Source organism: Myotis daubentonii, chromosome 1 (genome assembly GCF_963259705.1).
Source record: "Myotis daubentonii chromosome 1, mMyoDau2.1, whole genome shotgun sequence".
Taxonomy (NCBI): domain Eukaryota; kingdom Metazoa; phylum Chordata; class Mammalia; order Chiroptera; family Vespertilionidae; genus Myotis; species Myotis daubentonii.
The window spans coordinates 207064333-207081169 of record NC_081840.1 but is presented as its reverse complement, the minus strand read 5'-3'; the positions used below and the strand labels follow the sequence as shown (position 1 = coordinate 207081169).

At 37.8% G+C, this 16837-nt stretch overlaps 1 protein-coding gene across 8 annotated transcripts in view; it reads right to left on the bottom strand.

Annotated features, from left to right (window-relative positions):
• ATP8A1 (ATPase phospholipid transporting 8A1) overlaps positions 1 to 16837 on the bottom strand; it is a 214241-nt gene that overhangs the window by 127397 nt on the left and 70007 nt on the right. For 7 of the 8 annotated variants that reach the window (XR_009449605.1, XM_059672319.1, XM_059672285.1 and 4 more), the window contains 4 exons: positions 15477 to 15604; positions 13300 to 13377; positions 12177 to 12265; positions 5755 to 5799 (listed from right to left, as the gene is read on the bottom strand). Coding sequence is in view for 7 of the 8 variants with exons in the window: in XM_059672319.1 (XP_059528302.1) it covers positions 5755 to 5799; positions 12177 to 12265; positions 13300 to 13377; positions 15477 to 15604 (340 nt within the window). In the remaining variant the exon portion in view is untranslated. The remainder of the gene's footprint in view (positions 1 to 5754; positions 5800 to 12176; positions 12266 to 13299; positions 13378 to 15476; positions 15605 to 16837) is intronic. The other variant, XM_059672283.1, reaches the window with a different exon arrangement.

Here is a 16837-nt window from a genome sequence, read left to right as displayed (position 1 = left end):
CAAAAACTACTGCAAAGTCCAAAGCCAAAAACGACAAACTGGGAAAAATTCTTTCCAACTCATGTATGGAAGGCTTATTTTCATAAAATTGAAAGAACTCAGAAATCAATAAGAAAAAGATCAACAATACAATGGAACAATAAGCAAAGGATACAAACACAGTTCATACAGAAGAAGATATAATTGGCTTCAAGTATATTTTAAGTTCAGCCTTTAAATATAATGAGAGAAAAGAAATTTAAATTTGACAGAAATAAAAGTTTGACAACCCCGTGCCATCGTGATTATGGAAAAAGTTAAATCATGTCTCATCGGTGAGAATGGAAATTGGTTCAACTTCAATAAGGCAAATGGGCAATTTCTATCAACATTTAAAATGCATGTACCCTTTGATCTGGTCATTCCAGTTCTGGGAATTTATACTAATAATCTTCCTGGAGCAAAATGTTGCATGTATTCATTTTTTCTTTGCAGCACATTTTTAATAGCAAAGGATTAGAAATAACCCAAGTTCCATCAGGGATTTTGTTTTAAAAAACGTGGTATATCCACATAATAGAATACTATACAAAAAATTGGTAGCTATTCATGGAATATGGACAAATCTCAAGGATGCACAGTCAAAAGAAAAGCTGGTAAAAAACTGTGCAGTATGCCTCACTCTCTATGAAAATATGAGAAAAAAAATACATGCTTGTATAGATCTGGAAGAATACAGCTAAAATTGGTTACACTGGCACCTTCAGGAGGGGAAATGGAGAGCTCCAAGACAGGGAAGGGAGGAAAACCTCTCCCTCATTACACCCTTAGGATTTGTAACATGTTAAAGCATTATGAACTTAAAACATAAATCAAATTTAAATTAAAAAAAAAAACAAGAACAAAATCTATGACAGCCACCTGAAATATATACACAGCCCACATGTAAACTAAATGTGTACATTATACCCCTGCACATATTACACATGTGCACACACAGGAAGACAGAAGGCAGTGTGATTGTAAAGTATTTTTTTTTAAATGGATGTGTACCCCCTGCTTTTGAATGGTGCTATTGGTTCCAAATAAAAAATCCTTAAAAGAAGGTTTAATTTTTAGAAATAAATTTGTTATTCAGAGTCAGGTCCAGTAAAGTTCAAGACTATAAGCAAACAATTGAATCCGATAATATTTTTGCTGGCCATTGGTTTTAACCAAAGTAATGAGGCCTACTTTTCCACGTGACTAGTAGGATTTCTCAAGGCAGTGACAAAAGAGGAGCTCCAAGACATCCTCTGAAACAGCTGCCTCACTGGAATAAATAAATTACCTGTCAAATTGAAGTCTAACACTAACTTGGTTGCATTATACCTCATTATGATGAAGTCACACCCGGGAGAATGTTTCAGTGAGCCTAGCAGAATAAAGCAATACCACTCATCCCAGACATACTTATATACAGAATGAAATGAGGAAATAAAGGAGACCAGACACTACCCCATGATATTATGATAATTCCAAAAATCACAGTGAAATGACTAAGCTTTAAGGTAACTTTTCTGGAGAATTACCCTCACTGGCATTAACTTAAAAATTACCAGAAAGAATTATATGGTGCTGTATTAAATAGTTAAGAAAAAATAAATATGTTATCTGAAATTTACTTCAAAATAATAGTGAGAGAAAGATATAGATTAATTGAAATTGGTAGTGAGTGCTTATTATTGAAGTAAGTAGATGAGTACTTTTTTCCTAAGCTTGAATTTTTCCACAATACGCACTAGAAAAAATGGATATGGGAATATATAGCTTTGGAAAATAGCCATATCTTAGGGTTACATGAATGTTGAGAATAAGCAGATTATTTTTTCCTCCAATGGTAGATTTTTTATAGAAAGAATTAATCTGTAAGGTTATATGATAGCTTATGGTAGTAGGCAATAACAACAAAACCACACTAATTTTGAAGTAAGTGGCTAGTGGTTAGGCAATGATTTTCTCTCTCTAAAGTATTTATATTGATATATTTAAGCAAGCAGAGCTTCAGCCATCATCCAATTATCTTTAATGAAAGGGTTACTACATTCTAGGTTTGCCTTTAAATTCAACTAAATGGAAAATAATCTACACACACTTAAGTGTTAAATATTATGTGTGTTTTTTTAACTAGACATTTTTGTGGTAAATACAGTAGGGCAGTAAAGTGCATACAGACCACAGGTTTTATCCATGGAATTCAATGAGCTTCACATTGAAAAGTGAAGCTGCTGACAGATAGGAATGAACTTTCAGATTCTGGATTTATGCAGTCATCACACTCTAGCTTTCCCCTGCAGACCAGCCATATGAAGACGTGGCCAGGTGCCTGGAGCGCAGGATTCAACCAGGATCACGCTTTTGATATTGGTGTCACTGGCAACATGAAACCAACCGGATGAGGTTGGGGAATGCCAGCTTTATGAATGTGCAGAACTGTTGCCCCCACACTAACTTTTCTGCAGCCAGTTTCATTCCACCTGTTCTTCCTACCTTAACAAAACAAGAAACGAAGAAAAGGTAACATGACAAATAGCAAAGACCTCTTGTGCTCTAGAAACAGTTCTCTTCCAAAGTTGTTTATAGTCTAGAGCAGCGGTTCTCAACCTGTGGGTTGCGACCCCTTTGGGGGTCGAACGACCCTTTCACAGGGGTCGCCTAAGACCATCGGAAAACACATGTATAATTACTTATTGTTTTTGTGATTAATCCCTATGCTTTACGTATGTTCAATTTGTAACAATGAAATTGGGGGTCACCACAACATGAGGAACTGTGTTAAAGGGTCGCGGCATCAGGAAGGTTGAGAACCGCTGGTCTGTAGGATGTAATGTGAGCAGCACCTACTCTGTAACCAGGCTCCCACGTTTGCTGGTTGTATACTTGGGGGCTTCTTTGCCTAAATTTCACCAACTTCAGAAGAGTCATGTCAATCACAGCTCCTCAGACATGTCAGGAGGTTAAATGAGAGACACCAGAGCTAACATTCTCTGTGAGTTCACCATGTCCAAAGATGCTTCTACACCCCTTAAAAACAGAACTCACTTAATCCTTACAACCTCCCGATAAAGTCCACATTCTACCAGATTAGGACAGGCAGGAAGATATATTGTGAAAGTTGTGCAAGGGCACCGATAGGGTCAGGATGTGAACTTGGGTGGTCAGAATTCAGTCTTCATCCTTGACCTTACCCTGCTTAGGACTGAGACACAACATAAGCTCATAAAGTATCTGTTCCTTCATCTTTGCAGGCCTACATCATCTTTGATAGATGGGAAACCCAAGCATATATTTGAAATAAAGCTTATCTATAATAATAAAAGCAAAATATGCTAATTAGACCAGACGTCCTTCCAGATGACCTTCTGGATGAAGCTGGGGCTGCGAAGGAAGCCCGGGTCCCAGGCGCCTGCCGGTGACTGGCAGGAAGCCCAGGTTCTGGGTGCCGGAGGGAAGCCAGTGCCAGCAGCTGGGGGAAGGAAAACTTACTCTTGCATGAATTTCGTGCATCAGGCCTCTAGTTTTATTATAAAAGTAGCAAAAGTCATCCCTAAGTGTTTATTTTAAAAATATTATGACTATATAAATTTATATGTAACTGCAAGTGGAAATGTACAGTTTATGAAAAGGCTGGCATTTTTATTTGGAGCTACCTAGCTTAGAATATCAAGTATCAAATTTTCCAAAAGGATGTTCTACAAAAAGAACCTTTTAAACTAGATAAAATAACATCCTCTCTTTCCAACAGTGATAGAAGTTATGACATAACTTCTATCAAAAATAGGATATTTCAAATGACATGAGTAAACAATCAACAATCTTTAACATCGCCAATCTTAATAAAAATATGGTAAAGGCAAATTCCTTCTTTTATGAACAAATGAGTTATCTTAGAGAAATGTGCCCTAATTCTAATGAACAATGTTTAAAATGAATAGAATGGCCCTGGCCGGTGTTCTCAGTGGTTAGAGCATTGGTCTGAATACCAAAGGGTCTCAGGTTCAATTCCCTGATTTTACTGGTGCCCTTGAACAAGTTTCATGATATCTCTTCCTGCCTGGGTTGCAGGTTTGCTCCCTCCCCATTGGTCTTGGTGATAGGGGCACTTCTAGGAGGCAAGCAATTCATGTGTCTCTTTCACATCGATGTTTCTTTCTCTCTCTCTCTCTCTCTCTCTCTCTCTCTCTCTCTCTCTCTCTCTCTCTCTTTCTCTCCTCCCTGCCTCCCTTCTCTCTGAAAAGCAACAGCAAAAACATCTTTGGCTGAGGATTAACAATAAAAGTAAATCAATAGAATGATTTTTAAAATTTTTATTTATTGATTTGAGAGAGGGAGGGAAGAAGAGAGAGAGAAAAGAGGAAGATCGATTTGTTGTTCCACTTATTTAGATACTTATTGGTTGCTTCTTGTATGTGCCCTGATGGGAGATTGAACCTGTAACCTTGGCATATTGGTATGATATGCCAGGGCCTAACAGAATTATTTGATATTATAGAAAAGCAACAAATAAAAAATATACTCAACATTTTAACTATATTATCAAAATATTAAATAAAAGGGAATATCTACACCATTAAACTTGAATTATCCACTAACAGCAAGATGCTCTGGCATATTTTTAAAAATACTAAAAATTATTCAGTTGTGTGTAGGTGTTCAAATGCGTGACATTCCAAGCAATGAGCTGAAATGAGATGACTCATCAATTACCACATGAACCAAACAGCTGCCTCTGTCATTAATCCCTAGGTCTCACGAGCTTTACTGCAAATCGTTACCAAATCTCTAATGTACTGAAATAAAATCCCAGTTGAAAAATATCAAATGATGCTTTTGGACTTCCATACATATTGGAAACGTGGTTTAATCATAAAAAACATGCACAACCTGAAAATAAAAATGTAACCACTTATAAAGCCGCAATATTTTCCACAATTACCAGCATTAAAGGAAACTGTTTCTTGAAATTTCATTTGCCACCAAATCATGATGATTTATAAAAATATCAACATATCAACTTATACAACTCTAAATAAAAATATAAATTCATGAAGGAGGGATTTTATTTTATTTTTAATTTTACTATTGTTTTTGGGGGAGGGATTTTTAAAGTAAAAAAACAAACAAACACCCACCCAAAATATTGAAATTAAACCTGTAAAATGCCATCTTTAATAATTGTGAAATTAATTACATCCCATTTAATTGTAATCCTTGGTAGCATAGTCTTTCATCATTTATTCCAGAGATTTGATTTTTAAAAAGTCCATTTTCTAGTCCCCAAACAGATTTAATAAATGAATGAAAAGAAATGTAAAGGAAACTTCGCCGGTTGGGTATGTTTCAGTAACATCTCTCTGTAGCTCAGCAGAGTCTGTGCATAGTGGCAGAAGGTGGCAATGCTGAGCTAAAAAACAAAGTTTTTGGAGCTGTAACTGAAATCTTAGGAAGTTCACAGCCCAGGGCCCCAGGTGGGTTATTACAGACTTTATTGCCGATACACAATGTAAAACTTCGACGAGCCTAAGCTTTAAACAAAATGTCTATAAAGTGACTAAAGGTTATTCAGTAGGAAATCAAGGATATGTCATGAATTTCAACAACTACGTACTTTACAGCATGTCACCATACCTGATCAGGAATGCTTTTCTTTCAAAAGTAGTGAAATGTGCCTAACAAAACAATAAAATGCAAGCCTTTTAAAGGAATCAGTGAGACAGAAAGGTCCACGTAGCTTACCATTCATCAGGAGAGCAGCCATAATCCTCAGGCTCAGGGACATGGCTTCAGAAAGCAAGAAGAGGGACAGAAAGAGATGAGGAATAGTCACAGAAAGGCTGACGGATCTTCAAAAAGTTAAGAAAATGAATTTTTAGCTGATTCTGAAAGAATGGCAGTTAGTATAGTTAGTAGAATGATCATTTATGGTAAAGAAGCAGGTTTACAAAGTTATTCTATAACTGGATAGCTACCTTGCCTCTTCAACATGAGATTTACTGATTTTATGCCCAGAATCCAGGATTCAGGAGATATTTAAACTTAGCGGTATAACTACAAAGCCAATGGAAAATCAATCACATACTGTATAATTGGAATCAAGTGTTTTAATGAAACAAACATGCTAATACCTAGGAACAGACAATCACACTGGTAAAATTTACCACATATATTTTAGAAGTAAATCTGACTTTCAGGAGGTGATGGTTCTTTAAGCAGGTAAAATAAAATTAATTACATTTATGTAAGTTAAATGGAACCACATTTTAAGATTAACTGATTTTTTCAAAAATTCCACTTATATCATAATTCAATTATTAAACCATTTATGCTCTTAAACAGGAAGCACGTTCATCAATACTTAATTTCATCCATTAGCTCAGGTGAGCACTAGGAACATGTGATGGATGTATAGCTTTTAATTTAACCAGCCAGTTATACATTCTGTCAAGTGGCCCATAACACATCACAGAACAGAACTTATGTATGCATGCATTTATAAAAATTCTTTTCTATTGTTCATTTTCCCCCAGTTTTACTGAGATATAACTGTGTAAGGTTAAGATGTACAATGTGTTTATTTGATACATTTATATACTGCAAAAACGATTACCACCATAGCCTTAGCTAACATCCCCATCATATGATTATCATCTCCTTTTTGTGGCAAAAACATTAAAGATTTACTCTCTTAGCAACTAGAGCAGATTTTATCTTCCATTTCTTTTGTTATATATGTTCATTCAATATTTTTCCTTTAAATCAAATATATTAGGTATAGGTAGACTTTTTAAAAATGCAGAGTTCAGTACCGATGTAAAACCTTTGTTACTTTTGACAAATGTACAATTAACTTCACTGGGATCCTCTCACTCCCTACGTGACCGCCTCACTCTCTTACCCTTCACCTAAGTGGCCATGACATGGGCCTGTCATTCCAGGGCACCTCTTCCCAGGGCACCTCTTCCACCTCCACAGGGCTGAGCTGCCTCCGTGCAGTACCCACTGCAACCACACGGAGGCAGTCCCTCCTACTCACGCGCCATTCTCTCCTACCGAAGGACTTTTGTGGAGGGTGAGAGTAAGAGCTAACCAATCCTGTCCCGTGTGGGCAGGACTCCCAGAAATAGATACAGAGGCAGAGCAGCATCAAACAGACTGTCAAACTACAGCGGGAAGGCTGGGGAGGGTTGAGGGGCAGGAGGGAGGGTAAGAGATCAACCGAAGGACTTGTATGCATGCATATAAGCATAACCAATGGACACAAGACCCTGTGGGGTAGGGGAGGCCGGGGGAAGGTCAAGGGGGAAAAAATAAAAGGAGACATATGTACTACTCTTTGTAATACTTTAAGCAATAAAACAAAATTTTAAAAAAAGAATAAAAAAAAGGCACTGGCCTACTGCAGTGCTTAAGGCAATCACTTCTGACCAACCTCAATGCTTGGACTCCAGACTATGGGGCAGGGGCAGGGGCAGATAGACTGTATGAGTGCTACCCAAGCAACAACGCTGTGCCAAGGTTCTGTCAAGTTGCACCGGTGTGGCACAGCAGCCCCTGATCTCACACACCTGTCTTGCTTCTCAGGTTAGGCAGCTTAAACACCCCAGCACTCAAGGCTCAGGGTTCCCCTGCTCCCCCTACCCGCTGCCCCGCCCTGGCAGATGCTGAGCACCGTGCAGTGTGATGAGCAGCAGGCCACCCACTCACGGCTATTGATCCTGTCTGCATGAGTTTCCTGTGATCACTGCTCTAGCAGTGCTGATGTGCCTGCACGGTCTGATTACTTCTTTGCCTTTGTTTGCACGTCTGGTCAGTGCTGTTCCATCTGCCTGGTAAGTTCTTCACTTAATCAGACTCAGTCTTAGATCTCAACTCAAGTATCACTTTCTCAGGGAGCAGTCCCTGACCTCCCTGATTAGATCAATCCCCAATCGCAGACTCCCATAGACCTTTGCACTGTGTTCTATTGGTCTGTATGATTACTGAATCAAAGCCATTAACCCCCCAATTAAGACTTCAACTCTAGGGGGCTGATCCGTATAGTCCCATTCTCTAACAGTGCCTCATCCCTAGAAGGAGATTAGCATTCACTGAAGAAGGCAAATAAAGAAATTCATGGTGTTTACCCAGCTTTCACCTATAGTCATGTGAACGGGAAGACACATTTGTTGGTTTTAATCCAGATGGGGGCAAAATTTTTATTTTTCATTGTACAGATATTTTTAATTCATTGACCATCATGAATCCAATTTGGGGCAAAGTTCACATGAAATGAGAAAAAATCAATCAAGAGTAAATTGTGAAGCATTGTTTGAAGTGTTAAATATTATCTTCTAACAAACCAATGGACTATGCAAAACTAGGGAAAGATTACATTAGCAAGAGATTATATAAAGGTTTTATTATCTTGCCCATGAGCCAGATAAAAGCAAGAGAACTGACCTTTGACTCTACCTGGGGTAAGCTGAGGCTCGACCTCACTGCTTAAAAATGCTGAAAAAGCACCAGCTCTGAAACTGAGGCCCCAAAGGCATTTGTTAGTATGTGCAAGTATGTTATCTTCCTTCATTCTGCCACGTCCTGGGGGATAAACACCATGCTTCCTTCTGTGGGAGCTGGAAGTGCACCCAGCTAACAGTTCCCCGTGTTAAGCAAGTGTTACACATGCTGCAGGGCAAGTGGGGTCGTGGAAGCATGTTATTTCCCTGTCTGGACTCTGGTAACCCAAGGCATTCCCACAGAGAGGTGGCTGGCAGTAATTACTTTTTCCTTTGGCGTTTGGTGGACTTAAGTAACGGTTTCTCCAAAGCCTTCAGGTACTAACAACTCTCTACAATGCTGACGTTCCTATTGTCTGTCCATCAGGCTGTTTGGAGGAGAGGATGTTAATAAAAACTCAGTCAGGGTTAAGGATCCTAAAAGCACATACACAACCAATACATGATTATTGGAAGCAGTTTAACAACTGGCCTCACTCAACAAGGCTTTAGGTGTTCTTCAAAGCATGATACAACACCGGAAAAAGAAACACATTTCTGTTAAAGAAACACCTTCTATAAAAATTTCTAAATATGTTAGAATTTTATATTTGGGCAAAAAAACCTTAAAGATCACCTGCTTTCTAATAACTCCAGAACCGAACTCAGATCTGTGGGGGAACAAAAGGGTTTAGAGCAATGGTTCTTAACCTGTGGGTCTCGACCCCTTTGGGGGTCGAACGACCCTTTCACAGGGGTCACCTAAGACCATCGGAAAACACATATATAATTACATATTGTTTTTGTGATTAGTCACTATGCTTTAATTATGTTCAATTTGTAACAATGAAATTGGGGGTCACCACAACATGAGGAACTGTATTAAAGGGTCGTGGCATCAGGAAGGTTGAGAACCACTGGTTTAGAGATATTGTGCTTTTCCTGGGACACCTTTGCTGTCTACAGTCCCCACCCACCTCTTCACCTCACTCATTCTCCCCTCCCTTCGTATCTAAAGCTCCTGAATTTTGAGTTCTTTCAGGATGTATTTGAGAATTACTTTTCCAATTTTCTCAAGCCAGGCCTTAAACCTTAAGCAATAAACCTTTCCTTGCTCCAAACTCGGAAAAAAAATCACCTGACCTGCTCTCACCACCTTCATTTTAAAGGGTTTGGAATATTTGAAAGGAACTGCCCAGGGTCACAGTGAATTAGTAACAAAGGAAAACTAGAACTCATGTCTTGTGAGTTATTTTGATATTGAGAGGTTATTTTCCCGAGAGGAAATTTGTTTCACTGAAAACTTAATCTAAATGAGGATAATTCTGAACTCTAAGACTACTTTAATATTTACCAGTCTCAACCCCACTCTGCCATTATACAGTTAATGACAACATCACCAGCAGACACAGGAAGAACACTGCTCTTTAGAACTACTGCCTGTAAGTCTGAAGGACTTGTTCCAAGAATTAAAAAACAAACAAAAAACCAACCTAATAAAATGCAGAAGAAAGAGTACCTAGAGACCATTCTAGCTTTCTACTCTGAGAAATTCACTATCAATAATTACTAATTTGAGAAACTTGCTTCTTCAATTGGAAACTGGACAAAGTAAAAAGGGATGCCAATTATCAAACAGATAATTCTAATAATCACATTTATGGATAAATGCAGAATTTGTGTGAAAACAAACACCACCATAAATCTATCAGCAAGAATCATACAACAAACTAGAGTTTAGAATGTCAATAGGTCTTTCCTTCTCTCGCCAGGATTACTGTGGGTCTCACATACACAATATCAAAAAGGGTGGCTGCACCTCTCCTGCTTCCACGGCTGACCAAACAGCGAGGCCAGCAGTAAATTCGGGGTTGGGGTGAAGAGAGGCCTTTTGGGCTAAGAGAATTAGCAGGTCTTCAGATAAAGAGGAAAGATGCACAATGGCCTCTAAGCCCAGAAACATAAACGTGCTTCTCAAATTAGCAGCCTGTCTCTATGATGTGAAAAAACCATTCAATCAAACGTCTTTTTAGCTGAACAGCTGGAAGCCTTTCCCAGTCACATTTCCTGCTGACCCAAAGAACAACGACATCTGCTTCCGTCTACTTCTCTTTTTGGACCCTGTGCCTGTATGGGATTAATGATACATGCTTAGAATTTTTTCCTACCCAATGGTTATCTATATAATAAAAGCCTAAGCGACCGTTATGGCTGAAGGACCAGAGCAACCAGTCGCTATTATGCGCACTGACTATCGGGGGCAGACACTTAACACAGGAGCTGCCCCCTGGTGGTCAGTGTGCTCCCACAGGGGGACTGCCGCTCAGCCAGAAGCTGGGCTCAGAGCTGGCGAGTGCAGTGGTGGTGGCGGGAGCCTCTCCCGCCTCCACAGCAGTGCTAAGGAGCAGCAAGCCAAGCGGTAAGGAGCAGCAAGCAGGTGGGCGGTAAGGAGCGGGAGGTCCCAGACTGCGAGAGGGCTCAGGCCAGGCTGAGGGACACCCCCCCCCCAGTGCACAAATTTCATGCACCTGGCCTCTAGTTTACTTATAATTTCAACTAAGGCATTTTCAAAATTCAATACACTATTTTTATACTAGCTTAGTGTCTGGAGACAGAGTGTGAGTGGGGAAGAGTGGGGCGCATGCCAGACAACCCAAAAGCAAGCACCTTGCTTGTATGGTGAAGGGATTGAGATTACCAGTCTCACTTGCGGATAAAGGTTGGAAATTTTGGTAATAGACCAATTCTATCAACCAGGAGGGTGTTTCACTTTTTGATCATGTCTTTTTAGGGAAAGTAAAAATTAATTTCTCACTTTACCCTATAAAGTATTTAAAAGAGAAGGTTTTTTGCCATGGCTGGCGTGGCTCAGTTGGTTGGGTATCGTTCCATACACCCAAAAGGTCGCTGACTTGATTCCTGGTCAGAGCACATGCCCAGGTTGTGGGCTTGATCCCTAGAAGGGGCATGCAGGAGGCAGCCATTAATGCTTTTTTCTCTCTTCCCCTCTCTCTAAAATTCAATTTTAAAAAGCCATATTAAAAAAAAAAAGAAGGCTTTTGAACAGTTCAGGTAGGCACACCTGGATATGAGAAAAAAATGAGTGTTCAACAGCACATGCTAAGAGACATTAATAGCCTGATAAAAGTTTTTGACGATACTCATTAATTCTTCCCTGGATTTAAGAGCTTCATGTCCCTACTTCCTTCCCATCACCAGAAATGTCAATTGTTCTGTGACTGCAAAGAGGAGAGATGATAAAAGAAAATAGCAAATCAAAAGGATAAGTTATCAGAGAAACAAGAATAATGTTTTAACTTGAAAAGTGCCCAAGGCCAGACTGCATGCTCCTACCACATGCCAGCTGTACTCTAACTTAATGACAACGCAGAGGGAGGGGTGTCGGTACCAGGTAGAGACCTTGAATGTAAAAATTAATTCCTACATTCTAGAAATTAACGTAGCTCTAAACACTGAAATGTCACTGGGCAGCCCCCCCTCAGAGGTGCCTCCAAATGAAAGACAACGCCTAAATATAAAACACAACACATACATGTATGTGAAAAGGAAAACAGCTGCTTTCCAGATTAAAAAAATCTCCACTAAAAGAACTCTCAAAATGCGCCAAATTGCTAGCACTAGTTAAATTGTATTTCATATTCTATTTAAAGAGAAAAAACTTACCCATAAGCAACTCCAGCTATGGTGCACTTCTTAAACTGCATTACATTGCACGTCAGAGTTCCAGTTTTGTCAGAAAAGATGTATTTTACCTAAAAAAAAAGTTTAAAATGTCTCACTAAAATTTCAGAAGTCTTTTTATGCCAGTCTCCTACAGAGGGGGGAAAAAATCTTAAATTATTCTTTTTATCAATTTTGTTCTATTGTAGGGGCACAATGGAATGCTAGTAATTGACTTCTTTCAGCATATAAAGGAATATGTTCAAATATACTTGTTTAGTATTTGAACAGTAAACCATTTCCTGTTTGACTATCAAGGTATTAGAGAAACTACGGTCATATAGAAATCTGCCTCAATATGGTATGAATTTCCACCAGAAAGTGCATTTACTGTTACTTAACGTTTATGGGGCACTAAAACATCTACCAGCATTTCTCTACATAATCGCAGAACAGGCAATAGCTTCTGCAATGAACTTCATACAACAGCTGAACTGGTAAGGAAAAGGCTAATTCTGGTCTAAATGCTGTTTGAAAAATAAGAGTTAGCAACTGACAAGGGCACAAGTGGGTTTATATGGAAAACAATATAATAATGAAGAAATAATTATGTAAGAATAAACTCTGTATTTCGTGTACTCACAACTATAAACTTACTTTTGCCCGACCTTGTTTGAATAAATGGATTACAAATATACACATGTGTGAATACTGTATGAATTGTAAATCTGAAATTCCTATTAGACTGCTATTCCTGTTGTTCAACTTACATAACTTCATTGATGAACTTAAGTTTTTCTTCCCTTCTGGTCAAATGCTATGAACAGTTTTTAAACTGCGAGTTTATAACTCAAAAATTGCTAATATTTTGCTACTAGTCAGAGTATATACTGAAGGACACCTCTCAGCACAATGCCTCACTTGAGAGCAAAATATGCTTTAAATGTTTTTACAACTTCATTCACTAAAAATGAAAATTAATGGTTATGCACTAACATGTATTTATGCTGATTATTCAAGTAATAGGACATTAGGAGCTGTCAATTCATACGAAGTTGCCACATACGGCAGAAATTACAGCGAATCTGACTTCCATGTCAACACATAAACGAGAAAGTCCATTTACCTGGCCGAGTTCCTCATTCAGGTTAGATGTCCGAGCCATAGCAGCAGTGTCTGTGGGCTCATAGTGCATGTCGAGGTCCTTTTTAAAAATAAAATAAATCCGTGAATACAACTAGTCATAAGACACTGAGTGAAATTTTATTTTAATTGGTAAGCTATGTACATAATCCCTCACAGCTGTTGCCAACCCGATACCATTTCAGTTGACTTCCCTGAACAGTACTCAATCTAGAATATTATATTCCCCAGTAAAGGCAGAGCAATGTGATGGGTAGAGCATGTCTCTGGATATCAGACTGACTGTAAAGGTTAAACAAGATGATGTACATAAAGTGCTTCCTATGGCGTCTGACACAATGTAAGTGCTTAATGTGAGCTAAAATCACAGCAACTAAATATTGATAAAATAAGTACAACTTCACAACCCTGGGAAAATGACCTCATGGATGCTATCGGTTGTACATTCTTGGCTAAGTTTCTTACACTGTATGTACTTGAAAGCAAAATGAGTCCGTTCTCAAAACCCAAAGAGAAATGTATAGTTTTCACGCCAATTTATTCTTGCTTTGCGCCCAGAATTTTGAGGTTTGACTCCTAATCCCATAAAAATTAATATTTCCTAGAGCAGAATGTTTTAATGATCAGAGTTGACTGATTTTCACATGTCAAATGAAAAGGCTAAATCTGACCTCTTCCCTATCTGATTTCAGACTGCTCAATGCCATTTCTGGAATAGGTTGTTGAGTTGTAGGTGCCACGCTTGAAGAGGGAAATGAAACAATGGGGCGATGTTTGGAGAGGAGTGACTGGAAAGGGGATGAAGTTGGAAATCAAGTGAAATGAAGCAGCGAAGGAGATGGAGAACATTAATGGGGAGAGGGGATCTGATAACAGAATTGGCATGACAGTCAATTTCAAATGTTTTACAAGGAAACAAGATGAAACAATTTTCATGAAAGATCTACTGGGCAGAACCAGGATCAAGAGGAGGCAGTTACTAATCTTATTTCCACACAAAGAATAAGCTGCCTGGAAAGAGAAGAGATCTCTCCGGTCAGGAAAGTTAAAAAGTCTCTGTGTATCAGAAAGGTGGTTGAAAGGGCTGCTGGGGTCACACACCACTAAAATTATGTAATTATTTCGAGCAAATGTTATTTTTGAAAATCCAAATAAAATAGCAAAGGAATTGACTAGTTATTTGATGTTCACAACGAGTCACTTTATTACTTCTGATTATAAGTGGAAAACCTTCAGTAAGTTTTAAATGTATTTATACAAACTTTATTACAGAATTTTTCAATTATGTATCTCCTGCGTGAAATGAGCTATGCGTGCAGCTCATCTTAGATTTCTAAATTATATGAATCTTTTACCAATAAATTAAGAGACTGACAGCTGAGGTGGATCATTTACCATGGGAAGATAATGAGCAGTTACAAAAGCAGGATCAGTTATATTTTTAAAAATCCTAATACTGTTCAGGTGGAAAGACTTTAAAGTGATTTAAAAGGAAACAAAAGATAATACCATAATTTCTCAAAATAAAAGAAAAATTAAACTTTCAGGCAGGCCAGGCCCGGATATTAATTTAATTTACATAAATTCATTAATTTTAACTTTGGTAAAAATAAAACAGAGGAAGAGCAACATATTTTATAAACAAAACATTTAGGAAACAGATGTCCAGCACATTTTCCCAAGACTTAAAACAATATTTAAGAAAAAAAAAAGAGGAAGAATTCAAGTGCAGCTGAAATTGTTTACAGTGTGGTAACATAAACTCTATACATGTGTAAAACATGGCAGGAACCCTGGTTGCTACAAGAAGTGCATACAGTATTATTTTTATAGTGCTCCACTGTTTACGAAGCTGTCTGCTATGTTGTGAAATTTCTTTGGTTTACAGAACCACTGGGAGATGCAGGTAAGTTCCATTTATCATTCCAGTGTGAGTGTCCAAGGAAATATGACTCAAAGAAGTGGAGTGGCTGACTTTCACACGTCAAATGAATTTATTATAATTGTATTAGGCTTTAAAATATTTTGAAATATTATCTTGTAGTCAACAAAAGGTAAGGTATAATTAAGATTTTTTTTTTCCCTCCAAAGAAATCAAAAGATCCTATCACGGAAAAAATATGTTTTGAGTGATAAGGAACCATAATAATTCATATTTACCCAATTGATGAAGTATGCCTGGGTAAATTTCACCACTTCTAATGTAACCAGTAAGCTGATGGGAATGAGATTGTTGAAAAGGATGATGAAGGTCAGGAAATTCAGCCCAAAATTATTAGCACCACCATCTGTTGGGGAAGGTGGGAAGAAAAACATTTATACTTTTATATTTGTTATTTTGAACAGAACTTTAAGCATAACTAAGTTTTTTATAAAGTATAGCATATCTTGATAGTTTGGGAGGAACACTGTGTTGATAACATATCCTTATTCTCAAAAACATTCTTCAAGATGGAAGAGCATTATTTGTGTTCAATATGCTAATTAATCCCATTAAGACCTGCATAATGACATTAAAAAGTGAAAGTACTGTCAAGCATTTCAAATTCTGTTCCAAACACAAAGTTTAGAGATATCAGGGACAGGACTGAGGGCTTATAAATGAAAAATCTTAACTGGGCAGAACCACTTTTATATAAATTTTTGAAAAGTGTTTCCCATTTAAATCATGCCTTAAAAGCAAACAAACAAAACAGCACCAGCGAAACTAACCCAGATAGCAAAAACAATGGTAGGGCAGGATCCTAGATAAATTCAGCTCTAGGTAAATTAAAGTCTCCATCTTCAATGATGAAAATAAAACAGTAATCCCAGATACACTGTAATGTACACAAAGAAACAAATTGATGGTAGCTGTAATGGTTTTAAAGTTGAAATAGTAAATCAATGACTGTAAAAAAAAAAAAAAACCCACTTGGAATAGCTGCAAAGCTAAATCAATATAATAAAAATATAATTGAAAAAAATCAACTTTGCTGTAAGATTTTCCTACAATGTCTTCACACTTTTGAAAATTAAGTATTTGTTGGTTAAGGACTCGTCACAAGGCCCTGCTAACTTACTTTCCAGAAATACTTAGGGGAGGTGCATTAATCCCATAATAGAGGATAAATGCTCCAAAGGAAACTAACAGCATTTGCCCTAAGACAAGGTGACCAATCACACAGAACTCACTGCCTCAGGAGTTCAAGCAAAAGTACATTCAATGTAAACATGTTAAAAACATGTAAACTACTTTTGGTGCTTTAGATATATTCCGCCTGCTTTCTTTACCAGACAGCCATCTATCTACCTGTATTAAAATATTTTAAAACAAACGAATAACACTAATGAAAATAACATGAATAAAATCACATTTTATATTACTGGGAAGTGCTCGTTTTATTTTTAAGGATTCTGGAATTTTCGAGCCACTAACATTTTACTTTTACTGAAAATTGCATTGAAAAGTAAAGACTAAATGCCCAGTTACCGTGGCCACAATGTTCTCCTTTCAGAAATAACAGGAGATCCCAAGAACA